General features: G+C 44.4%; 1 protein-coding gene across 9 annotated transcripts in view; it reads right to left on the bottom strand.

Annotated features, from left to right (window-relative positions):
* Positions 1 to 27456, bottom strand: part of LOC132245644 (uncharacterized) — a 241338-nt gene that overhangs the window by 75924 nt on the left and 137958 nt on the right. Inside the window, exons 8-9 of one of the 9 annotated variants that reach the window (XM_059718341.1) lie at positions 3584 to 4928; positions 2619 to 2773 (exon numbers count right to left, since the gene is read on the bottom strand). The exons of 7 other annotated variants lie outside the window; for them this stretch is intronic. In XM_059718341.1, coding sequence (XP_059574324.1) covers positions 4797 to 4928 — 132 coding nt within the window. In that variant the 3' untranslated portion in view covers positions 2619 to 2773; positions 3584 to 4796. Of the gene's footprint in view, positions 1 to 2618; positions 2774 to 3583; positions 4929 to 27456 lie in introns of those variants that run through there. One more of the 9 variants, XM_059718351.1, reaches the window with a different exon arrangement.

Genomic DNA, 27456 nt, shown 5'->3' with positions numbered 1-27456 from the left:
GAACAGCTCCACCAGAAGCTGTGCGCTGGCCGGGACACAGGCCAGGACTGGGGACGGGGCTGGCAGGTGTGAGCGGAAGCACAGTGCAGGCTGCTCGGGCAAGGCTTGGCCCCATGCAGAGTGCCACCGGGGCAGCCACAAACCTTGCAAGCTCTGCTGTACATGCATGCCCCCCTCCTCCCACTCCTTCCCCCCATCCCTGACTGGCTCCCAGACAGCCCACCCACACACTTGGCCTGCCTCACCGCCGCCCCCCCATCCACCCAATAAACACACTCCCCACCTCCTTCACAGGGCAGGTGTCGGGACCCAGGGCAGCCGGCCAGCAGCTCTCCCTGACTCCCACCCGGGCAGATAAGGGTCCGGGGCCTTAGAAGGCCGTCAGGTGGGTACTTGTGATGCTTGGAGTGGAATTAATTAGGCGGATGCTTATCGGTTGCAAAGCAAGATTGTTTACTCACGTCAAGGCGGTGTAAGACGGAGGTCAGAGATACTTAGTTAGTTACAGCTTAGAGATCGTCGTTCAGTCGTTCTGCAGATATATATATACGGGCCGGCGGTCGGCTTATCGGGCATGCGGGGCAAGGGTACGCCAGGGAGGTCGTGGCGGGAAGACGCTGACAACTGATCAAATTGTCAGATTTACTCCAAGGTGTGGGCAGAGTTGTCTTCCACTTTGCGAAAAATGTAAGCGGGTTTTGTTTGTATGATAGCCAATTGTTTTTCGCCACGTCATAAATCTAATTAGAATCGCCAATTATCTAGCGGTCTTTGCTAGGGTGTTATTTTCACAGGGTTACTCCTTGTTTTCTTTGACCAATTATAATGATTTATATAAAGCAAAGAAGGCAAAAGTTTTTATCTCTGTTAGTGGCGCAGCAATAAATTTCTTTTTGACATGCGCAGAAAAAAGCGGTTACTATCATTATTGTTAACCCTTAGTTAATCTAGTGCAGAAAAAACTTTTAAATGGTTATTACTTGTTTGTGACATGGGCACTACTTAATTTGGTTGTGACAGCAGGGTGTGCAAGGAGCAGATTGCACCTGTCCCACTCCCAAACACTGCTCCTCACCCATCCAAAGCTCCATAGGAAGTTTTGGTGAGTTGTTGCACAGAGGGAGGAGGTCGAGGGACAGTGCTGAACTAACCTGTGACAGGTCATCAAAACTCCCTGTGTGTCTTGGGCCCAAATAATTGCCCACCCCTGCACTAAATGAACACAGTACCATTTTGTGTTCATATTCTGAAGCACTTGCAATCTTCACAGAGAAGACAGTCTCAGAGCAGAGTAGTATTTCCCTCATTTTACAGATGAAAGGCAGATGTATGGAGAGGTAGGTAAGAGGTATGCCTACATGGTACAACAGGATCACCCAAGCTAGGTCTGAATAAGCTAGAGCAGGTACCAGAAGTGGTGTAGCCGTGACAGCATTGCATTTGCCCAAGCAAATTATCTCTGCTGAGAAGTAGGTTATATTAGATGAGGTAGAGTGCTGAACTATCATGGCTGTACTACTTCAAGTATACAGTCTAGCTTGGGTGTCTCCACACTGCCTTGTGCCAGATAAACATACCCTAAGTAACTTGCCCAAGTTCACACAGGAAGCTTGTGCCAGAGCCAGGAGTTTCACCCAGATTGCCTTACTACAAAACAATGTTTCCTTTCCTTATATAGATCAGTACTTTGTTAAGTGCTTCATGGGCCCTTTGGTGGGAATCAGTACAGAACTATGGGCTCCTGGCATGCTGCTGGCTCTAAGAAATAACGTCAATAGCATTATCATCAAGAAGGACCAAGTGCTGGAGTCCTTCCACCAGAAGACCTTGGACATACCCTTAGTCAGAGATTCTCAACCTTTTTAGACTCAAGGACCCCTCATTAGACTCAAAGCACCCCTAATTAGACTCAATACACCCTATGGAAAATGCCTGTTTTTAGCTTTCACTTGTTTTTAAACTATGGAAAAATATTAGAGCACTTTTTGTTGCAAAAAACTCAGAAAGACCACAACAAGTCAGAATGTTGTTGACAATGTGGATTCTTATTTGCAATATCTGGCTTTGTCTTGTCAATCACGTGTGGGTGTTTGCATCCTGGTTGAGAATTACTGCCTTAAGGGATCAATCCAGTGGTGGCAGGGAAAAATCAGAACCAGAAACAGTGGGTATGAATCCGGGGCAAACTCTTCCGCAAGTACTTGGAAGTGGTCCAGTGGGTTAAAAGGTGTGCTGCTCACTTTAGATTTGCATTTTGTTTTCATGCAAAACATGAATTACTAGTTCTCATAAAAGCCAGTACGGCTTCAAAGCCCAATCAGTAAAGTTTGTCTGGCAGCCACAATAGGTGTTAACTGATGCTGCTAAGAGGGTACTTAGCAGGAGCTATTTAACCTATCTTCTAATAAACAAAGATAGCTTTGCTATTGTAACTTGGTGTATTTCCTAATTAAGAGTTTGGTTGTACTGGTAAAGCACAACTCCTGCTTTACAGATGGTCTGGATGTGCATCAGCCTGGAGAGCTCAGGAGAGATTTATTACACAAAGAAACAATATAACTATTCCACAAGTCTAACAGAAAGTAACAAGATAGTAAGCCAGACAGAATCAAAATATATACACCAAACCTAAAAACTGGAAGTTTATTGGCTCTTAAGAGGGAGAAAAGTTCTTGATGTTCCGGCTGCTCATAGCTCCAGCGTCCATGATGAACAATAGCCAGGTGTTCAGAATTATTCAAAGTTACTCAGTCTTCCTATGGCTACCTTATGCCTTGGACAAAATAAGGAAATAATTATCACCTATGCTACCATCAGTTCAGCTGCTCCTGTGATAGCACTGGCAAGAGCCCAGAGCCTGTAACCATCATGTAAATTAATCTTGTTCAGCAATGGAAATTTTACAACAAAGAAAGGGTAAGACAAAATGACAAGCACAACAGTGAATTCTCAATTGTTCAGTTCTGTATCAAAGATAACAACTTGCACAACATTTGATTGGTCTTCAATTTAAACGATTAAGTTGACCCACTCTAGGCAAAATAAGATTGCCAGACATCTTCCATCTTCACTCACATGCATACTGTTAAATATTTAAGGTCCAGAATTATGAGGATTTAAGGGAAAGTATTTATGTCCCCTGCCTGCCCTTCTTAGTGCAATAATTGGCTTATATAAATAAACTTGGCTTATTTTATTTGTCTTCAGATCATAGGAAAGTAGTTGCAAGGAGTTTCATGAGGCCATCAAATCCAGCCACCTAATCAGAACAAGATTGTCCCTGACTAAACCACCCCCACTAACTGTGTGTCTAATTGCACCTATACAAGAGTTGGATTTCTGCTTCAACATGTACTAATTAGTGTGTCAAACAAGCTTTGGTTAAAATGCCACCACCCGCCCCCCTGCCATTTTGAAGCACAGGATAGTGAATACACATGATACTGTGGGCACCACACCCACACCCCCTGCCCCCCTCCCCAAGTCCCGTGCCTCCCACCCCAGCTGGGCAGCTTGTCCCAGCCCCAATCCCTCCCACCCTCACGTGCCTTACCTCCCCCCTCTGCCACTACAACAGACTTACCAGCTGGAGGCAGCTGTGTCTAGTATGGTGAAGACTACTGCTTGTTTAGTCTATGGCCAATCTCCAAAGTGGTGCTAAATCTTCAGATCTGATTTGGCCTAATCAAATCAGGACAGTTATTCAAATCTCTGAATAGAATCACCGTTCCTCTGAATTGGCTGAATCCAAATCCAAAGCGAATACTTGCCACTCCGCACAGGCCTACTGCACATGTAGATGAGAAACATTTACTGCACAGTCCATACTGGCTTAGCAGCTCTGCAGAAAAGGATCTGGGGGTTACAGAGGATAATAAGTTGCCAAGAAGGGTAATGGCACACTGAGCTGCATTAGTAGGAGCTTTGTCAGCAGATCCAGGGAAGTGATTTTTCCCCTCTATTCAGCACTGGTGAGGCCACATCCGGAGTACTGTGTTCAATTTTGGGGCCCCCCACTACAGAAAGGGTATAGACAAATTGGAAAGAGTCCAGTGGAGGGTAATAAAAATGGTTAGGGGTCTGGAACACATGACTTGAGGAGAGGCTGAGAGAATTGGACTTATTTAATCTGGAGAAGAGAAGACTAAGAGGGGATTTAATAACAGCCTTCAACTACCTGAAGGGTGGTTACAAAAAGGATGGAGTTAAACTATTCTCAGTAGTGGCAGATGACAGAAGAAGGAGCAAGTTGCAGCAAGGGAAGTTTAGGATAGATATTAGGAAAACTTTCTCACTAGGAAGGTCGTAAAGCACTGGAACAGGCTCCCAGAGATGTGGGAGAATCTCCATCCTTACAAGTTTTTAAGACCTAAGTGTACAAAGTCTTGGCTGGGATGATATGGTTGGTGATGGTCCAGCTTTTAGCCGGGGGTTGGACTAGATGACCTCCCAAGGTCTCTTCCAACTCCAATTTTCTATGATTCTACGATCCTGTGCCTTACAGCATCTTCATCCCAAATCAGCAAAAAAACAACTACATTATGTTCTCTCCTGGTTGATCTCTCCTCAGGCTCTCTTCTGTCAGCAGTCTCTCAGTTCTTCCATGAGCACAGCCTGGGCCAGACTAGCTGCTTTGCTCTGAAACCCTTGGCTCTGCAGTTTATGGCCTTACATTCACCTGCTTCCCAGTAGCAGTGCTGAGGACCCCTGTTACAGCTGGGAATTTAGGAAATCTGCATTTTTTCTGCCTCACAGATTGATTTGCTGTATGATCTGAGATAGAGCCTTTTATTTCTTTATGCCTCTGTTTCCCCTCCAAACTTGTTCTGTATTGGCTGGAAAATCCTGGTGGCAGGACCATAAGTTTTTGTAGCATCCAGAACAATGGGCCTGGGATTTGGGTTTGGGATTCTAGGCAGTTCTCTTTCCTGTAATCCAAACAATAAGATAACAATGTACAAGACACAAAAGATTAACTTAATTTCCTCTGAATCTTGTTGTAAAAAGCATAGTAACACAAGGATCCAGATTAATTTATTGTGGAAAGATCCAAAAGCAACTAATTTAAAAAACAGTATATATACTAGCATTTTAGTCTTGTTTTGAAACAAGATTTCCAGCCTGCTCCAGAATCTACCATACGGAGTGACAGACAGAATGACACACGGCCTTCAAATAACAAATAGTTATGAGAAATGTTGATTCTTCTGACCACAGTGGGCTTCAAAAATTCACACAGGCTTTGTGGAAAAGTCCTTCACCTTTGGATGTAACCCACTGGTACAACACCCTATTAGGACCTGCCAGTTCAGAGTAAATAACTTTCATCTGGCTGGAGAAACTATGTATGTAAAAGCAAATCTGGCAGTCTTCCTTGGAGCTGTGTGCACTGTAGTTTAAGCAAGATAAACATACATTATTCTACAGGACAAATCATTTCCATAGCTTGGTGATGCTATTTACTGCTGTATAAGCCCATCTATGTAAGTAAAGACCAAACTGTGTCACAGCCTTGCATTGGTATGCAACAGCCATGCAAAAGGGCTTCTTTTTTCATAAACTATACACTAAGTAATAACATAAAAACCTGCCCTCTTTTCTGCAGGTTACTACAACACCCACATCCACTACTTCCTTAATGCTCGGGAGAGCACAGCAACTATTTGCTTCCACTCTGGCTCATGCCCAGAGAGTCATCCTCATGAAAAGGGCATGAAAGAGACAGGAGCATAACTGTCAAACTGGAGAATCAATTAATTAGATTGCCGATCCTCTTATTCCTTTGGTCCAAGTACATCCAAACTGGAAATCCATACGCTAGGAATATAACAGTGGATGGGCTCTGTTAATGGCCAGTCACATCCTTCTGGTCCAACTCTACAGAAGTAATAAAGGAAGGGCAGTTGCAAGGGCTTGGTGTTGGTAATGTTTTCCAGACATAGATCTGGTGGGTAAAGCTTGTCTTTTGAACTCTGCAAGGGTGTCTCATATTTCCTGAAAAGATTCTCAGCCATTTGGGGCAACTGGAACCAGCTCAGAATGATTTCTAAGGTTCTTTCCTTCACCAAAGGTCCAAAATCATCATCTTTCAGGGCAAGTTCTCTGTACTTCCTTAGAAACACTGAATTTGCTGATTTGGTAGCTGCTCTGTTGGTATTCAACACAGCTCTTCCTTAAACAGCTTCAGTCTATTCCATTCTCTTAACAACTGCCACACCTCTTGGGAAAATGCAATAATCCTGGCTAGATTGTATCATAACTTTATAACAAAACATGTGTGATGATGACCATTCATTTACATCTGGACCTTAGATCTGTCAGCAGCATTGAGCTTGAATAATGGGGACTAATACAGTGTAATATAGTTATGAGATAGGTCCACTGTTAAGGGATCGCTCCAAAGTCTCTCACATGCCCTTGAGGGTTGTTCTGAAATAGTGATCATAGGCAACTTGCACTGAAAATAGTGTTTGCTCCATCCACAGGAATTATAGTCAAGTTTGGAGTTCATGGATGACAGGTTAGTGCATCAGCACTGTATTGCTTCTTTCCAAAAGATTCTAAATGCTGAGCTCATAGCCACTGCATCTTTTCCTTGGCAAATGAAAATGCAAATCAATGCATTGATAGTGTTGGAGTGATGTTGTAATTGTGAAAGTCCAGGAAATATGAGAGCCAAAGATTTTTGTGTGTGATAGCTTTTATTGGACTACCTGCCTGATTGCAATAGATTTGGGCAAGCTTTGGCAGGACATCTTTCTGAAGGTCTTCTGGAGAAGAATGCCTGCATTTGAAAGCTTGCCTAAATCCATCCCAACAATGCAGTTGGTCCAATAACAGATATCACCCACACAAATCTTTGCCTCTCACAAATCAGTGCATTGTTATTTGTCCATTCCTGGAACTGAGCACCATACAAACATGCTCAAAATTTCTCAGTGACACCCATCATAAGGCCAAGAATTCCTATTTATGTCACACTTTTGGAGAGACTACTCATCTGGCAAAATACAGAGGGCTTCATTTGCCTTCTGGGTATAACATTCCTCTTAAGTTATCCAAACTGGCATCTGTATATAGAACAAAATTGTGCTTTGATCAAAGGTAAAAACAGGGTATGAGTCAGGCAATTAATGATTTCCCAGAAAAACTTGTGTTGATCTAATGATTTCCCAGAGGTCTTGCCTCTCATCCTATCAATTCCCATAGGATTTCAATGGATTACAGTGTAAAGTTTTGAAGACCTTTTGGTTTTGTCTTACATTTCCTTTTCTTCTTCTGGACTGACATCATTTTTCATGAATTTGTGGTATGTTCCCTAAATCAGAAAGTTCTTGGCTTCCTGTAATATTGTGGGAAGAATCATGTACTAAGAGCCTCCAATTTTTGAGGATCTGTATTTAAACTTTTCTGTGATACAATGTTCCCACATATTTGATTGTTCTACAGAACTAGTATTTATCAACTGGTAACTTTTGACTCTAGGCTTCTAGCCAGTTTAATGTGAACAGGATTTTTTTTCAACGTGCTTCTTCAGACCCTAATACCATTAGGTCATCCAAACAGACAGATACCTGTAAATTCATGTCTCCCACAATTTCTCCATGAGATGCTGAAAAGTTGCAGATGCCTAGGGGTAGGCATTTGAACTGACAGAATCCCAAAGGGAAGATGAAAGTTATCTTCTTTTTATCATCCTGAGCCAGCAGGATCTTGCAATATCCAATGTGAAGGGCTGGGACTGGGATTAAAATTCACTGCTCCTTAGCCAGTAGCCCAAGGCATCCTCCACACAAATCACAGTAAATTGAAAAACTACAGTGTATTTGTTAAGTTCCAGAATAGTCTACACAGATGTTTGTCTTTCCATTTATCTTCCTAAGCACTGCTATGGAGGAGATATGCAGGCTGCACCATTCAGCAATATGTAATGTTTTCAAGCATTTCCTGGATATGACATTGGACATCCTCCACCATAGACAGAGGAATTTTCTGACACTGCTCCCTAAAAGGTCATGGATGTTCTAGTCCAGTGGCTCTCAACCTTTTTCGTACTAGGACCCATTTTCCAAGATCGATGGCTTATCCTGACCCTTCCCCCCCGCCCACACTCTGCAAGTGTCCAACCCGCAAACCCCTTCCCCCCGGCATCCCTCACCCTCAAGCCACATCCCTCTGCACCACAGGCCATGCTGGTGCCCCCACTCCCAATCTGCAGTTCCCTGCGTCCCCCCCACCCCACTTAGGCCAGAGCGCAAGCAGCGAGTGCAGGCCCCTGCATGTATGGGCTCCAGCCCCATGCCACTGGCCCAGATACACAGCTCCCCTCTGTAAAGGAGCACCCCTGCCTCCTTCCTCTCTGAAGGGCCCCATGCCTTCTCCCCCAGCTCTTCCTGCCCTGCCACAGCATTGCTCCTGGCCACTGTCCCCAGCGTCCACTGTCCCCAGTGCAGGCAGGCAGGTATGTGTATGCACGTGCGAGTACACACACACACACACACACGCGCGCGCGCGCGCGCATCCCCCCAGTCCTCTAAACAGTCCCCTGAACCTCCATCCTCCACTCCCCATACTTACCTGCGTCCAGCAGCTGGAGCTTCTCCCATGACTTGGCCTCACTCTATGCTGGCCCACATGTGTCTATGTGCACAGACTCACATGTGCCCGCCGCCTCCAATTATCCCAGGCAGCTGCTTACAGGCTGGAACACTGGCAGCCTACAAGGGGACACCCATGCTTTCACAGGTTTTTCTAGGGACCTCCTTGCAACCCTTTCAAATATTCTTGCGACCCACTTTTTGGTCGTGACCCACCGGTTGAGACACGCTGTTCTAGTCAATATCATGCTCAATTTCTTTACAATTCTCACTCCTATAGCGATAGCACCTTTGCCAGAATATTTTTCTCGGACAATTCACTTCTCCATCAGCAAGTTTCCAAAGAAAAACTTTGAAGTGTCCCCTGATGAGGCCTGAGACTCACATTGGACTTTTATAAATGTTCTCCATCTCAAAGAGGGCGGCTAACCTATGAGCTTTTCTTACTACAGTGTTATGAGTTGTCATGTTAGTGATCAGTATAGCCAATTTTTCATTGAATCAGAAAAAAATAGGACTGGAAGTGACCTCTGAAGGTCATCTAATCCACCCCGAAAGGCAGTAATCATCCAAAACATCCTATCTAATCCTTGTCTAAACAATTACAGTAAAACTCCACAGACAATCCTGACAAATAGGACACAAGATGTAGTGCCCTACCCTGCCACAGGTAAATGAGGAGGACAATGACAGCTGCTGCAAGGGTTCTTAAAATATGCTCAGAAAGAGGGCCATGCCCCCTGCTACAAAGGAAGGCAACCTCTCCTCTCCCCCACAGTCTGTACCAGTCTGACCATGGGGTGAAATTCCTTCCTGACCCAAAATATGGAGATTGATCTACCCCTGAGCACAAGGGCAAGATTCTAGGTAGGAACCTCCAGGTTTTAGTCCCAACAGGAGCACTGGTACACCCCAGTCAAAACCTTGGCCTTGACCGCAACCAACACCCTATGCTCCTAAGGGAAGGCAAAAAAAGACGCTGACATGTGTAGCAAAGGGACCAGGGGCAGGGGGAAGAAAATCTATCACAATCCCTTGTGGAAACCAGAAAGCCCAGAAGCATGGGAAATACCAACAGCAGATCATAGGCATAACTACTCCCAGATCATCTCTGACTAATGCATATCTAACCTCTTCTTGAACACCTCTAATGATTGAAATTCCACAACTTTTTGCTAGACAATCTAGTCCACTGCCTCACTGTTCAAACAGTGAAGAAGGTTGGAGGAGGTTTTCTGCTGCAAATAAAGCTATGATTCTCTTGCAGGGGTGCGGGTTTCTTCCAATGGTTGCACTGTCATTTGTACTTTTTAGACAAGTACTTGTGAATAACCATTTTTATTCAGTTCTAGCGGGTACCAACAGTGGTATTTTGCCAGTATACCTTATTAACTCCATTGGTAATTCAGGTATTTTCTCTGTAATTCCTGTATTTTTTTACAGGCTGCCACAGACAGTGAATGGATTATCAGTGTGTTCAGGTATGGCACCCCTTCTAGTTTACAGTAATTAGAAGGTGCACGCAAAAGGTCCCCATCAACAGAGACACGTCAGGACAAAGTAGTACTGCAGTGTTCAACTCTTTTCCAATAATCCATTCAGTATATTCCTAAGTGCACAATAACATATCCTTGGCAGGAATATTCATCTTCTGCATGGCCACACAGAGACTGCAAACAATTAAACATCTCTAGTAGTAGAAGAAGCAGCTGTTTTGGTTAAGTGCAATTTTACATTCTGTCCTTGTACTCATGACAGGACAGATCATTGATCCTAATGAAATAGCATTTCACTTCAAATCCATCTTTCTGGCTCTTATCTTGGCTTTGTTCTGTTTCTTCAGTTTTTTTCTTGGACTGTACTTTCCAAATCACAAAGACAGACCTTTCTTTTTTCCTCATACTTCACAGTAATATGTCCATCTTGGTTACACCCCATAGTAAAAGTTGATTTATCCTCTCCCTTGTCTGGATCTTTCAGAACAACTGTTCTGACTGCTATCTTTCTAACTGCTGAAGCTTGCAGATCCCTGCACCTAAAGTCTTGGAAGCTATGTCTCTGTTTGCAGTTCAACAACTTTATGTTAGTCTCTGGATTTCTTGTGTCAGTCCCTTCACTATCAGTGTCCTTGGAGCTAGATTGTCTCTCTAGTTCTTTGACTTCTTCCTTCTGCTGGGTTAAACTGAGGACTCTCTTGGACTCCCTTAGCCAAATGTGGTTAGGATCATCTGTATGTCTGTCTGTCCATAACACTTTATTCATGCTGTGATTGGCTGACAGACAGCCAATCAGAGTTTGAATAAACGTTTGGACAGGAGGTAACGGTGTGGATGGGCAGACAGACAGACAGACAGACAGACAGCTTTTATAATATTAGAATAATGGTGACACTGTGGCAGAGTGCTGCTATGATGGCAGAGACCCAGGGGACGGAGCAGGGGCACAGCTGGCCTTCCCCCCCTGCTCCCTGCAGGTAGCAACAAAGGAGCCAGTGGAGAGGGGCAAGGCCACCCCCCCCCCCCCCGCTCCTTGGAGGTGACAGAGGCGGCGTGGGATGAGCAGGGTCAGGCAGCCAGCTCTGGCCTTGGGTCTCCCCTCCCCCCTTCTATCATTGCTGCCTGCAGGGCCAACACAGTGGGGGGGGGAAGAGGGGGGCTGACATGGCGGCAGTGCAATAGGGAGGGGAGGAGTGGCCCAGGCCCAATGCAGGGGGGGAGGAGGAGTGAGCCGGGGTTGGGGGGAGCAGCAGGCCCGGTGCAGCAGCAGTGGGTGGGGGGTTGCAAGCTTCCTCCCCACCTCAGGCCTGGGCCCACTTCTCCCCCACCCTGCACTCCCCAACATCGGCCACGAGCCCGCTTCTCCCATCCCCTTGCCACCACTGTGTCGGCCCAGGCCTGCTGATCCCCCACTGCCACTGTCATGGGGAGGGTGGGGAGCGGGCCCAGATGGGGGGGCACACAGGGCTTCATCCCCTCCTGCTCCGCCCCCATCATTCTTGGCGGGCAATTGGCTAGTTTCTTTATAAAGCCTGCTCTTTTAGAATGTGCTGCTTTTACTACTGTTCTTGGTAGCAATTTTTCCAGTCTCTAGATGTAGGTAAAAAGCTTCTCACCCCTCTGATTGTTGGCATTATTGATTGTTGGAAATGAAATTTTCAGCATGCTCCACAGTTCTAAATATATAAGTGCCCATAAAAACTACTTCCTCTAACCCTGGGGTTATGGACTGTCAGGCCACATCCACATGTGGCATGGACATTTGGTTCCCTGGGAACAGCTAGCAGCAGCACGACTTGTGCCACTACGAGTTGTCCCCGGGGAACGCCTGTGCCGCACGCCCCCTGGCACAAGGCAAGTTACCCCAGGTGGGGTATGGGAGACTGGAAACAGCATTGGGCTGTCTCCAGCAGCCTTACCTGGGGTCCTCGGGGCTTCCAAGGGCTGCAGCATCAGTGATCCAGGCATGTGGAACCTGGCTGGCAGCTAGAATATGTCTCTGGCCAGCCAGTTTCTGGTTTGGGGCAGCACAAGCTACAGCCATGTGTGCCGCCCTGATGTTTTGATGCATTTTTTTTTAAGATACCAGGATTTCCTGATATCTAATTTTGGCTCCACACTGCAAACATACAGCTCAGAGAACCTTTTCACATGCACCACATGCATTTTGCAGCACCTCAAAAGCCTTTGAGGCACCACAAAGTCCATGTTCCCATTCATCTGGATGTGCTCTCAAAGTACAGATGATATCCATGATTCCTGAGATGTTTTTATTTCCTTGCACATGGCACCTGCCAGTCCTGCACCATTTCAAAGGTCAGTTTTAACCAGGTGTCAAATCCTCATAAACAAAAGGATTGTCAGCATATCCACAGGAAAGAACAACTAATATTCATTGTGGAGCTCTCATAAAATGGGTCTGAACAGTCTTTTCAAATGCTTGTCTCAGGGTCTCCTCCACATCAGGTGGTGCAGCAGTACCTGAAAGTGGAGGGGTTGCACGTGGTCTAAGAAACCTACATGTTAGCCATAGGCTTTTGCTCTTGCAAATTTAACAACTACACACACGCTGGGTTGTGCGTGGTTTTTTTGTGTGTGTATGATTTGATATGGGCAAGATGGCCCTGTTGTTCTGGCCATGTGCTCAGCATATGGCAAGCTGGGGCCTGTATCTGGGGAAAATATGTAAAACCCTCTGGCCTCATTGGCCAGAGGATGCAGGGGATTCTTCAGGGAGACTGGTTGGGAGAAAGACTGAAATGTGACCCTCCCAGATTGGATGAGGCTTGAGTGATGCCACACCAGGTATATAAGAACAACTCACTAAGGTTCTGGGTCTCTTTCTTCTGGGACTTCTGAGATTTGTGCAGCTACATTGGGAGCCAGAAAACCTGCTCCCTGTAGTGGGGGGGGGTTCTCCCCCCTCTTCACTGGAGAGGCATGCAAACACTATTTGAATGGAAAGCCTCAGGTAGAAGGAGAGAAAGTCTGTTTTAGAGTTTGAGAGTGATAGTTGATGAAGCCGAGTCAACATGGTGTATGGTGACCAGCGGCACCCCCAGGTCTCAGTACTTGGACCAGTACTCTTCAATATATTCATAAATATTCTGGATTTGGGTGTCAGAAGCAGACTGGCTAAGTTTGTAAATGACACCAAATTATGGGGAAGTGCAATCACGCTAGAGGATAGGCTGGCAATTCAGGCCAACCTGGACAGGGTCACAAGGTGGGCAGATTGACCACAAGATGAACATGAGCCACCAATGTGATGCTGCAGCTGGCAAAGCAAATACAACTTTGGCTTGTATCTACCAATGCATCTTAAGCAAGACCCAAGAAGTCATTTTCCCACTTTACGTGGCCTTGGTGAGGTGACAGCTGGAGTACTGCATCCAATTATGGGCTCCACACTTTAGAAAGGATGTAGAGAAACTTGAGAGAGTCCAGAGGAGAGCCACACACATGATCAGAGGTCAAGAGAACAGGCCTTATGAGGAGAGGTTGAGAGGCATGGGACTTATCAGGGTATGGAATAGACTCCCCTCAGAAGTGGTGCAAGAACCTATTCTGGATACCTTTAAGAAATGCTTGGATGCTTATCTTGCTGGGGTGATCTGACCCCAGCTGACTTCCTGCCCCTTGGGCAGGCATCTGGACCCAATGATCTCACGAGGTCCCTTCCAGCCCAAATGTCTATGAATTCTATTAAATTTCCTCTTCCCTTCTTTTCTTTTTTTTCTTAAGTGAGTTAATGCCATGGGCGTGTTAATCATTGGACCAAACTGCCCAGGAATGGGTACTCGCAGTTACTGGTGACAGGGGCCTGCCCCACTCTGATTTGTAATTGCATTGTCTCAATATGTGGCATAGCTGAGACTGGATGTCCAGGCCTCAGCCGTAGACCTGATCGGTTTTTTTTCCTGCTGTTTCTACAGCTATGGGGTTTCAGCCTAGCTGTGTGGCTAAGCCTCAGCTATATGTTCAGGCCTCAGTGCAATATAGGCCTGGCCAGCTATTGCTGCCTAGTTCAGGCCCAGTGAGGTAGGCCTGGCCTCTCTGAAGTTTTCTTTTTGCAGTTACTGCCCAGCAGAGTTGGAATTGGGACTAGGAATTTAAGGGCACAGCATACTGTCTGGAGCTAGTTAACTCCTCAAGTCCATCACGTGGAAGTGGGAATTGCCCTACAGCATCGCACAGAGCAATGTGGGGCCCCTTGCAATGCAAAAGGACCCACTCTCTCTAGCAGCTTCCCGCAGCCCATTGAACACAAGGAGCAGTGTAGAGGACTCCCCAGTGAAACCCCCTCTCCAGCCTATTGCTGAAGGGCAGGTACAAGGGTGTAAGCCCCTGGAACTGCCTTTTGTGTGAGCTCCAGGTCCTAGACTGCCTCAGCATGGGTGAAGCCTCCTCAAAAGGGTGCAATCTATGAACTATGCCTTGTAGTTGGTAGTGTTTTAAATTGTATTTAGTGTTTCCTTTGTTTTCTTTGCCTTTGTCTTCAGTAATACATTTGTTCTCTGTGTTCACACTGCTTGCAAAGAGGGGAGGAGGTGTTAATGTGGGACACCTTAGTAATTTATTTAGTGTTTTCCAGGTGGTCTGGATGGGGGCTTGAGCCAAGGTAAAATATATTTAGACCTCAAAATTGAACCCAATCCTTGTTGCTGCCAACCAGTGCCTGGCAAAAGGGTTACATTAAGGCTAAGATTTTCTCTAACAATTGATCTTTTGAACTGGAGGGTGATGAGCACTTGGTTTCAAAGGCCACCTTCTAGTGTAAGCTGCCTCTCTTCATTACTAATTCTGACAGGGTTTAGTCCCCATAGGGCTCATCCTCCCTCCTCAATATGTGTCCCTGTGCCCTACACCTGTGGCTGCCTGCAAGCCGATCTCAATTGAGCATTCATTGTATGCTTCAGATATCCTTGTTGCCAACCTAGAGCTCTTGGGGCCTCTTGCATCCGTCCTTTAGAATATATACTACCATTATGCAAGTGATATATACACAACAAAAATATTTTGCTTCTCACAATGCATGAATGGCTCGTGCTGTGCTTGCAAGGGGCACTAACCTCTGATGAATCCCAAAATGTAACCCTTCTGCCAAGTGGTTAATTACAGCAAGAAAGGCCAACTTGAATAAATCTAGGTCCCCTCTTGACAGATCACTAAATCTGCTTGAGCACCTATCCAGAAACATAAGAAAACTAACTGCACCCTGTCTCAATATCCAGAAATTTCCCATTTGGGAAAACCTGAGACTGTGTGCAAACAAAGAATTTGTTATTTAAGGAAAAAAGAACACAGTCATCAACTTGGAGAAATGTAGCAACAAGATATATATACAAACATATAATCTTTTTCCAGGAACACTTCAGTAGTAGCCAGGCTAACTCCTTTCACACCTACTGGTGAGAATGTCTCACTAGTGACCACACCACTGGGCAAATAGGAACAGTCCAAACATCTCTTTGTAGGTGCTAGACTGATTCCTCCTGAAGGCATCATCACCCAACCTAATTTCTAGTTCTGCTTTGTTCATTTGTTAGGTAGCCTCTCTCATTCATGTGTAGTAAGATCTGTTACTGTCCTCAGTAATATCTCCTACTCATGGCTACTTGACTAAGTTCACATCACTTGACTTTCTCTCGACCCTTACTAGGAACTCACTTTCCCCAAAACCCAAGTTTACACCTTGTTATGATAACCTCCCAAGTATTACCAGAGGAACTGTGGATAAGCAGCCCAAGAAAATGAAGCCCTCTATTGCAGAGCTTTTCACTTTCCATCAACAGAGAGCAGAGAACTATTTCCCTATGGGAAATTCTGGCTTACATTTATAATTTTTAAGTAATATAAAGTTATAAAAAGCAGTAACCTACCATATTTATATGAAACTCAGTAAAGCAAAGTTTTCCTTTCAGTACAGTCTATGAGATTTTATTATTAATTTTACTGCCTGCTATTTTATTAATATTATTTATTACTTGTATTTCATTTGTAAGAAATACTGTTTTCAGTGTTGCCAGGGAGTAGGGAAATCAAATGATAAAATGGTGGATTTAGTCAGAATATCAGCAAAAATTCCTTAAGGGCAAGATCTAATACATTATGAAACAGTGCCATGAGGGAATTGGTTGAAGCTTCATTGCTTGAGTCTTTTAAAACAGGACTAGTTAAAAGACTGGGAAGTATTCTTCAGCCACCAGTCGTGCATGGGTAGCGGGACAGGTGTGGCAGCCAGCAGGCACTGTTTTCCATTTTCACTCTTCATTAACTTCTCTCATGTTGTTGGCAGGGCTGTCCAACTTCCTGGCAGCTGGGAGCCACATATGTGCAGGCTGCAGTCCTGGAGGCCACCTGAGGCACAGGCCTGAGAGCCAGGGGCTGTTCATATCATGGACTGCAGCCTCCAGCCCCAGGTTTTTCCAATGCCCTGCAGGCAGCCTAACACCCTGACCCTCCAGCCATGTGCACAGTGCAGGTATCCTCGCTCTCCCCACTTCCTGGCCCTCGCCCTGCAGCATAGGCAGCCTCCCCTCCCATCACATGTACAAAACTCCTCTTGGCTCCCAGGCACACATGCCCACCTGCACCTGCAGTGAGGGAGCCTGGTTCCTTCCTTCTTTGCATGCAGCATGGGCAGCCTGCCCCTCTTCCCCACATGCACAGCATGGGAACCCCAGGAGTGGGGAAGAAGTAGAAGCTGGAGGAGGGTAGGGGAGCCTGAAGAACCTGGCTGCTGCCACAGGAGCAACAGCAGGAGGGGAAGAGTGGCAGCTGGACAGGAGCCCACAGACTACAGATTAACCCTTCAGGTGCTGCAAGCAGCGTATGGGCCACAAGTTGGATGGCCCCGCTCTATGGTTTCAGTGGCATTACTCACAGAGAAAGCTACAATAGGGGTGACAGAGCAATGTTCAGTACTAGATCAGGTCTCTCACATAGCACTACATAAGATCTCTAAGGCAAAGCTTTAGTCAGAGGGGAGCAGAACGATTTGCCACAATGGGACCATCAGAAGGTCATTTCACCTTCTCCCCAAGCGCAGAGGGGCAGCTGGCTTGCCACTATGTGAGCTGAAGCTTACTTCTCTTCTGCCTAATCCTGCTCTGTGGCCAGACTGAAGAGGGCTGGGTCCATGCATCCCCAGAGGAGTAGGAAGCAAGGGAGAGGCTTCTTTGTTCTTTCACCTGCACCATGCATCTCTCTGAAAGACAGGCACAATCTAGCCCCAGGTTATTTCTTTCATCCTTAAAGGGGCATCTCATTTGCTTTCTGCATATTTAAAAGTACTTTGAACAGAAAATCTCTCATTTTGATGTCTACACAGCATTCATATAATCATCATTATTGCTGTGATTAAATACTTTATTTCCATCCCAGACACAGCCCCTTTTGAGATTGTTAACATACTGTAGTATTCCATGTCTGTGTCTCATACCCTAGCTTTATCAGATTTGATTCTATGCTCACTCACGCTGGGTGCGTCTACACGTGATGCTATGTCACCATAATGATGCGCTATGCTGACATAGCATCAGCAGGCACAAACCATGGTGCCAACACTACATCACTATAGCAACAAGCTACCTCACTATAGTGGGTCGCTATGGTGACATAGCTGCTAAAAATAACCGTGTGCTGCCAGGATGGTACAGTAACAGCTGTTACTGTGCCATCAATTAGTACTTTCTAAAGCAAGTACTAAATGACGGTGCAGTAACAATTGTGCTATGGGGGGCATGTGTAGATGCACCCACTAAGTAACTCCAGTGTAATCAATAGGTTGTAATCCTACTGATTACACTGGAGTAACACTATTGGGGCACATCTACATGTACTATTAAGGCGAAGCAATAAACTCCAGTGCTTATCATGCTGGAGCTTATTGCTTCCAGGCACCACAGTTACATACGTGCCTGGGACTGCAACATGTTGAGCCAGGTCAGAGCAGCCCCACTGGAAGGGGGCCCAGGGGCCAGCCTGCCAGCCCAGGGCTCCTCCAACCCAGCTCAATGTGCTACAAAGGAAATGGCTGGGGAATGAGAGTACTCCAGTGCGGGGCTAGCTGGCAGGCAGCCCCCATACTGAAGCACCTTCGTGCCCAAGCCAGCCATGTCGGTGTCTATACATGAGATGCTGCAGAGTAAAAAACTTTGCAGCAGGATAGTATTTGTATTTATAAGTACTATCCTGCTGCAAAGTCAATTCATTTCCTGCAGCCTAATAAGGCCGCATGTGTAGATGCAAAACATTTACTGTGGAGCTATTTAGTCTACTCTGAAGTAAACGTCTCATGTAGATGTGCCCTTGGGCCATGTCCAGACAAACGCAGACATTTGGTTACCTGGGGACAAGTAGCAGCAGTGCAGCTTGCACCACAACTACTTGTCCCTGGGGAACACCTGTGCCACGTGCTCTTTGGTGCGCAGCAAGTTACCTCGTGGGTTGTAAGGGAGGGTTGTGCCAGCACTGTGCTGGCCCCTGCTGCTTTACCTGGGGTCCTGGGGGCCTCCCAGGGCTGCAGTAATAATAATCCTGCTGGCCAGAGCTGGCTCAGGGCAGCCTGGATATCCAGGGGTCAAAATAACCCAAGGAAAATAAAACAGAGCAGCGCATGCGTGGGCAGCACGCCCTTGCAACATGGAGAACACCTGACTGTGCAGGTGGTATGTGGCACTGCAAACATGTTTGTGGCACCACATACCACAAGGCCACATTCGTCTGGACATGCCCTTGGAGTCTAAACACTATTGGAGTATGTGCAGCCTAGAAGTTACTGCACTATGAAAAGGCTCTGTATTTGTTCTGTTTGCTTCTGCAGCAAAACCAAAAAACACAGTCTTCTAGATAACAAAATTTTGCACCCAGTTACTTTTTCAACGGGTGGACTGAGTCATTGCTGCAGAACATAAATACCAATAAGATCACAACCACATTTTTAGTAAAGTAATACTTAGATTCAACCAGCATCATATACCAGCATTTCAAAATGCCTCACATGTTGATGTTTCTCGCTGTATTGCTCTGTAACCTATTCAGTTCCTGTTGAAACATACAAAGCAGATGACTGGAAGTGATTAAAATTTTCATCTGCCTTCCAGTCTCAATGGTGTCATTCAAGCAGAAAGCTCAGAGCCCTTTCAAACCCACCACACATTCTCTAAATTGGGGATGTTTTCATAATAAATTCACATTTTAGCACAAAAGCCAAGAATTGCCATTGTGCAAATGACATGCTTCAATACTAATTTTACTATTCAGATCCAAATCCCCTATTTCCTGTTGACTCTCATTGCTTAGTCTAATATCATGCTAAGCCCTTCTCAGTTGAAAGGATAGGCTGAATAACCCCCTCTTCAATCAGTGGAATTACACACGTTTAATAGAGTAGAAATTTTTGGCCCACAGTGCATGCAACTGTTGTATGTAATTCAGTAATAAAAAACAAATGCAAAAACTTCATTTTACACACAAACACACACACACACAGTGTATTCTCTTTAGTTTCATTAAGGACAAGTAAGAACATCGAAATAAAAATGCTACAATATTTTTACATGTTTCATTTTTTTAACCAGCCTGGGCACATCTACAAGTGCACTTTAATGTGCATTAACCTATTTTAATGCATTAAAGCGTCACTAAAAAAACCAGGTTATTTGGCTAATACGGATTAAAATAGGTTAATGCACATTACATGTCACTTAAAAACTGTGGGCATTTGTACACATGCTTGCACTGCAGCACCAGGCGCTTTTAAAAGCTCCCAGCACTGCAGCATGTGCATTTGTATAAATGGGGAAATGTGTGTAAGCACTGAGAAAATGGTGGCGGTGACTTTGAACTAAAACACACTGAAGGTATTTTAGTTCAAAAGCACACTGCCGCCATTTTCTCAGAGCTGCCGCGCATTTCCCTGTTTAAAGAAATGTACGCGATACAGCACCAGGCACGTCAGCTTGTGTGTAGAGTAGACTCAATTAATTGAGTCTGCTCCAACACTCTGGATTTCTAGCGCATCAGAGCAGACAAATGTATGTGTATAAATTCCCTGTACTTTTTAGTTAATGCACATTCAGACAAGGTAATGCGCATTTTCTTAGTACCTCAAAATGGGGAAGTACTAGATTTAATGCACATTAACTAAAGAGCATTAATGCACATGCATAACACCCCCTCCTGTGTTTAAACAGCAGTGTTATTTTTCATCATATGGAAGTTCTGAACTAAAGAACAAAATATTAAAGTATTTTGAGCTTGCTGACTAAGCCATCCAAGACAGCATTTTGCTGGCTGCACATTTATGTTGATAGCAACCACAATTAGCAGGGGACACAATCCATCTTAGGTAATTTCTCTCTACTCTGCACACAAAAAAAAAGCTTTTAGTTAAAATCTTACATGCCAGCCAGGAATTTTCAGTGTTTCAGTTCAAACTTCGCTGAGTAAAAATACAATGGTAAATCAATCCTTGAAATGCCACTATATGTATCTGAACCCCCACTATGTTGCCTACTCAGTGCACTGTGGAAACAGGATTAGAATTTAATTTTTTTTTTTAACATACTTGTTACATACATGGTAATCCTTGAAAACTTATTTTGCCCTTCAATGAATACTATTTCCTCAATATTTCCACTATTCCCTTGGTATTCCTTTCTGCATGGAACATTGCTACTACTATGGTGTTTTTATGTTTATCATTTGGAACATATTTAATTGAGATGTATATGTCATTTTAGTATATGGAGACCACAATAAAGCTAGTCTCTTTCACTTCAGAATATTAGCCTTCATTTATTAGGAGTATCCCAATTTACATCTTGGAAAAACATTCTTTAGGGCAGGGGTGAGCAAAATGTGGCCCACGGGCCAGATGCGGCCCACCAGGCTATTCTATCTGGCCTGCAGGGCCCCTAAAAAAATTAGAAAATTAATATTTATCTGCCCCTGGCTCCCTGTCATGCAGCCATTGATGGCTTGCCAAAACTCAGTAAGCAGCCCTCTGTCCAAAATAATTGCCCGCCCCTACTTTAGGGTTTTCTCAGGGAGCACACTATGAGCGAGTGAAGTGAGGTAAGATTAAGAAAGCACTGTTTAAGCATCTAATTTGCTAACTGAAGACCACCTCAGTATGAGCCTTTCCATTGACTTCAGTATGCTTTGGACTGGCCCTATATATTCCAGAGGATGCTGGACATCAGCTTCAAGGCAGCTAGATGCACAAGGTTCTGCTTCAATGCTTCGAGATGTGCTTCCCTATATATTGACTGCAGGAAAGGAAACTGTCCTGGCCAGCACCATCGAGATCCAGGATGAGCCCATGAGGTAACTGAAGAAGAAGAGCAAGAGCTACCTCCACCTGAGCATACCCCCTCACCACTGGGTGAGAGGAGACCATCTAAGGAATCATTCAGGAAATCCACAAACTTGATTCTTCCTTCCTGGCAGAAGGTTGCTGCCCTGAACATCTTCCTCATCTCCCACATCTCATTCATCCTGAGAGGCTCAGCAGTTCGCTCAAGAAAGTAGACCCTAAAATCAAGCAGCTCCTAAAAAAAGTGGATGACCTTCCCACTACAGGCTAGAAATGAGATCTAGCACATCCCCTACTAGCAGGGAGTTGCCAGGATCCCCTGCATGGGAGAACTCGGCAACATTGCCATATTCACTCATGCCTAGGGGCCTACCTAAATTACAGTAGAAATGCGCTGTGCAGCAGCTCCTTTGATCTTGCTCTTTTTTCCCCAAGCTCCTCCTGCCGCTGATTGACAGAGGGGCTCTGTTGACCTCGCTGCTCACCGCAGATTGACTGGGAAGCAAAAACAGCAGATTTAAATATGGCCAATGAGGACCTGGCCACCTTCCTGAGTTGGTAGCTGAAAGGCAAGTTTGAACAATTTTTTTGCCTCACTGTAGAGGTGGTACTACCACACAGAGCCTTGGGAACTACAAAGACTGCTGCTGGTCATGGTACAAGGTATGACAAGAAGTGAGGTTTTCCTGCTCCCAATACCAACTGCCAATGGGCTCACCATCACCTCCTGAGTCAGGACATGCCTGGAGAGGCTCCTGAAGGACACCATGTGGGCCAAGTACATTGGTGACCTCAAGGCAAAATCTGACCAGGATAAAGTCTTCAAGATCACCTCAGGGTGGGATGTCAGCAACCAGTTCATGGCCCATGGGAACTTCATGGTTCACAGACTGGCATTTCATCCATTAGGCCCATCTCAACTAAAACCTGCTCAACAGAACCATCTGTTACAACCACTAACACATAAGGTGCCAGAGGTGCAGCTATGAGAGCAAGAACCTGCTCCACATCCTGTTTTGCTGCAAGCCCCATGCAAGAGCATGGCAGCTCCACCACTACATGGTACAGGACCAGCTTGTAGGATTGTATCTGTGTACTGTGCCACTCCCAGCTGCAACAGCAAGCTGCAGGTGGGCATCATCGTACAGTAACAGACAAGGATAATAAAAAGATCCTGATTATCTATCTGACCATCCTATTCAAGAACAAGTGACAGGCTTTTTCCAAAGCCCAGGAGTGAAAGCTTTTAGAATATAGGCCACTAGCTTATACCCTGAGGGAGAAGAGCTACAATGTGACAATACAGGCACTGATCACTGGGGCACTTGGAGCATGGGACCCGAACAATGGAGCATCCTGCAAGCCTGCAGAGTACTCTGCTGCTACCTCATAGTATTCAATATTATCAAATGGTCAAGCAACATCCTTATCAAGCACATTACAGGCCATCCCCAGCATGAAGACCATTAGCAAAGACCACCCACCAAAAGCAACAGTGAAAGGACAGAGGGCTTGTCTCCAACCAGAGTGGGGTCTCATCTCTCTTCTTTCCATGGTGTTTCTTTAAAACTTCCTAACCACTTTATCCCAAGCCTAACATAGGCTGCATGATTAATTGCATGTCTTAGATTGTGTTAACATAGACCAACTACGTATGTATGTAGCCACCATGCACAGGGTCCTGTATTGTCTTCCAACTCTACAAAGCTATAATTTTAACTTTTTCTCAATACAGTTTTAAATCTCTGCTAAAGAAAGAATAGAAAATATTAAGAGAGTGCTTCAAATATTGAGCTAACTCTACCATTTTACCACAAAGATATTTTTAAGGGAAACCATTATAACCACAGTAAAGAAAAGGAGTTTCAAATTCATAGTTATCTGTGGTAGCATCTGGCCAAAGGGTACTCCCAGGGGATTTGATTACTGAATCCCTAGGTATGTTGAGGCTTTGGACTCAGTAGCCACATCTACATGAGATACTCCATGCGCAGCAGCTTGTTGCTACTGCATGGTAGCATCGTGTGGCATGCAACATGACACAATGCTACTGCACAGTAGTAATGAGCTACTGTGCAATAGTAATGAGCTGCACAGTCAACATCACCAGGAAGTTGTGCGGGAGCACTACTGTGTGGTAATACCAGTTACTGTGCAGTCATTTAGTACTTGGGTATGCAAGTACTAAATGACTGTACAGTAACAACTGTGCAGTCAGCATTTCATGTAGACACGGTTAGTGTAAAGTAAAAATATTGCCTTTCCACTCTGGAGACTCTTGGAATACTCTATCCAGTGCTACCTCCTAAGAGTTGGAGCCCACAGTCCAACTGTTCTGTCCTAAGAGTACTATACTGTCTCAAACTCTGTCCTCTTGAGCTTAAACAGAATTTCACCAAATTCTGGAGCTATCTTGTTTACAGTTCAGCTTTTCCAGTTGCATGCTAGTTGAACACAGACATACAGAATGACTTTGCACAGTTTCTAAATGCACTATTACTTTTTACTTAAAAGAAAACCACAAGATCACAGATTATTAGGAAAATGGCACAAAGCCTAGCTCATCTCTCCCTTCAAAGTCTTTCAGTGTCTAACCACATTTAGAAAGGTGCTTTATTCTATATAATGTGTCTTCTCTGAACTCACAGCTATGTCAGGCTCTTCTGCTACAAAAGGAAACAGAAGTACTTTCCTTCCTGCAAGTTCTTGGATGTCTCTCCCACTCTTCCATCTGCAAGAACTTTTCAAACTCTCCTTTTTTACATCTGTCTCTTTATCCTGTTGACAGCAATTTTGCACAGTTCCAAACTCCACTCTTTCAAACAAGCTGCCCCTAACTCACTGCATTTAGCCTAGGGGTGTCAAAACATACAGCCCATGAGCTCGATCCAACCCATGGAACCATGTTATCTGTCCCCCTCAGAGCTCCCAGAGAAGACAGGAATTTGGGGACATGACAAGTGTAGGTGTGGCCCAACACGAAAATCCCAAATATGGAGCCCTGTTGGAGATGCATGTCAGTGGTTGGGGGTAAGTGAGAGCTGCGTTGACCCTAATGGCCACCACCACTTGTTCTGCCACTGTTTCAGTATCAAGCCCACAAAGAGCCTTGTGGTCCAGATTCAGCCCACAAGGAGAAGCGAGATTTACCCTCCTAATCTAAACCAATGTTCCAAGCTGTTTCCATTTCATTGGGTGCATCTACACATGATATCAATGTGATGCAATAAACCCTGCCACAGTTCATGCCTGAGTTTATTGTTCCCAGGTCCAGCATTTACACTTGTGCCCAGGACCACAGCATATTTTGCTGGGGCAATGTAGCCCCAGCCGGCAGAGGATCTAGGGGGTCAGCCTGCCATCCTGGAGCTGTTCCCTCCCAGTTCAATGTGCTACAGATGGGCTCGCTGGGGCATGAGGGTGCTACCTTGCTGGGCTAGCTTTAAAATAGTACTTGTGTTGGTTAGTACTATCCTATGGCAGAGATAATTAATTTTCTCTGGTTTAATAGCACTGCTCATGTAGACAGTGGGAGCATCTACACAAGAAGCTTCTACGCAATGGTTACTGCACATTTATTTAGTACTTGTATAAGCAAGTACAAAATTAATGTCCAGTAACCAGAGTTACTGCGCAGTAGCACTGGCAAATGTCTTTTAAGTGACGCTCATGTGCATTAGCCTAATACTACTGCACAGTAGTGTATTAGCACTGTTAGTGCTGTGACATGCTGCTGCGCAGTAATATTAGGTTCCTGTGCAGTCAGCATCTTTTGTAGACACACCCAGTGGGTCTTTACTGCAGAGCTAATTAGGCAACTCCACAGAAAGCATCTTGTGTAGATGCACCCATTAAGATTTAATGACTAACTGCAGTCTTTAGCCCAGAACTGAAGAATCTGGACTTTCCAGCCCACATGGTGGCTACACACAGCCAAAGGCACTCAGTGATACAATTTCAGAATATCAACCAGAGCTCATTAGTTGTATAGACAGATTCTCTAGACTGTCACAGTATAATTTAGGAAAGCAAATGCATAAAAGACAATAGTTTTCTAAGAAATAAATGGGCTGTTTTTTCCCTATCTCTAAATATGAAACAATCAACACAGTTATTATTTTAATGGGGTTCTCTACCAACTCTTTCAAATCCAGTTCTGAATCACACCACCACTATTTTCACAACAATATTTCTTTTCAGTGAAGGAATGCAGAACAATTTTGTTTTCTCTACTGTTCCTCATATGTGTCATAGGATTTCATGGCTGCTGGAATGAAACAAGCAATTTATTCACTGAGGGTAGCACTGCTATCAATCTCTAAAGGAGACTCAGTTTGGAGAATTGAATTATAATGTTTTTCTCATTGTACCCCCATCAGGCACTATGGAATGAACAGGATGTATTGTTTTGCACTGGCATACGAAGGTGAAGACAAATTATTCTATGGTTATGGCAAACTGGCTTCTTGTTTTCAATAACAAACTCACCTAATTAGACATTTAAACCCTAATTTGTAAATCCCTTGTGTTTTAACACATCATTTTATCTTAATTATAATCCTGTACTTCAACATTTTTCCAAATTATTTATGAAAAGAGACTAAATTAATTTATTTTGGTAAAATAAATAAACAAGATTTTACTAACAGAATGCATGCGGCAGCACAGGCACAGGGTTTGAGTATTTGACAAAGGCTTCAAACCTTTACAAACATGGACTGGTAGTTTATTTGGCAATGGGAGTATTTTGGAATGAAGTACTAGAACATAGGCATGTAGGTAACAGCAAGGTAAGCTAAGGATGAAGTTACACATTACACTTAGACCACACTGAGGACATTTAAACTCCAAAAGTCCTCCTGTTAAAGCTTGCTAACTAATGCTGAGTGTCTCAAAGTTACATCACTTCAGGCAAGGTTTAATTTTGGGTGGTGACACCTATATCATGTTAGTGTAATTTCAGTCTGCTCCACAGAGATAAAACAAGCAATGTGCAGTCCTCCAGCATCCCACAATGCATCACACCCAGCTCCCCCTCCCCTCTCCATGGAACAAGGATAGAGCCCAGGTGTCCTGGCTTCTAGCCATGCCCCTGCTCACCAGCCCTCTAGTGGCAAGTCAGAGTTGTGCAGGCAAGAAATGGTATTAACCCTAAATGTGCAACTTCTCACAGCACATTCTAATTTTAACACCATCTAACATCCCACAGATTGAATACAGTCTAAGTGTAACATGTAACTTTGCCCTTTGGGTATGAGCTATTTTGCAGTAATTGCCTGTGTATACTCCCCTCGATTAAACTAATATAAGCTATCTCATATTTACATTCATAGTATGCATGCAAGAATTTACAGGCATGAGTACATCAATGGGCAATTTCTAGAGAGTAGCTGACCTAGAGCAAGTTATCTGGCTGTAATTTGTGTTCCCATGCCCCTAGCCAAAATAGACAAGTGTACAAGGAGGCATTATAATATTGTTACTGTTTGTTTTTCCTTATATACCAACATCAAGTAGTTATGCTCCAAACACAGGACTAAGTAAAGATCTGAAGGGTAGATCTTTAGAAGGAAATGAGATCATGAATGTGGGTCAGGAAATAAAAAATTCTAGTTTCATTTTATGGCTTTTCTGCTAATTTATACTATGAGGTTGGTAAGCCATGTCCTTGTGCCTCAGCTTTTTCATCGAAAAAAGCCACTAAAATAGGAGGTTAAGTGAAACGTTTTTAATTTAACTGTGAAGTACTTGGGCATTCAAAAAGGATAGGTCCTACACAATTCCAGGGAATAAATTATCCAAACTGATATAATCAATTCCTGTTCCAAAGTGGAAAAGTAATAAAAATATGCGTCATTTTTCTCAGAGATTTAATATAGCTACAATTCTTTAAAAAAACATTGTCAAAAGTAATGTATTTAATATTGAGGTCTATAGCGGGTTACCAGAAAGGAATAATGTAGGGCTGATTCCAGCATATCTATTCTTACTGCTTTCTTTTCGAAGTTACTCAAATAATTAAATACTTAAATCTCTCCCA

Source organism: Alligator mississippiensis, chromosome 1 (assembly GCF_030867095.1).
Source record: "Alligator mississippiensis isolate rAllMis1 chromosome 1, rAllMis1, whole genome shotgun sequence".
NCBI lineage: Eukaryota > Metazoa > Chordata > Crocodylia > Alligatoridae > Alligator > Alligator mississippiensis.
Note: the sequence above shows the minus strand (reverse complement) of the source record. Positions and strands in the feature narration are given on the sequence as shown.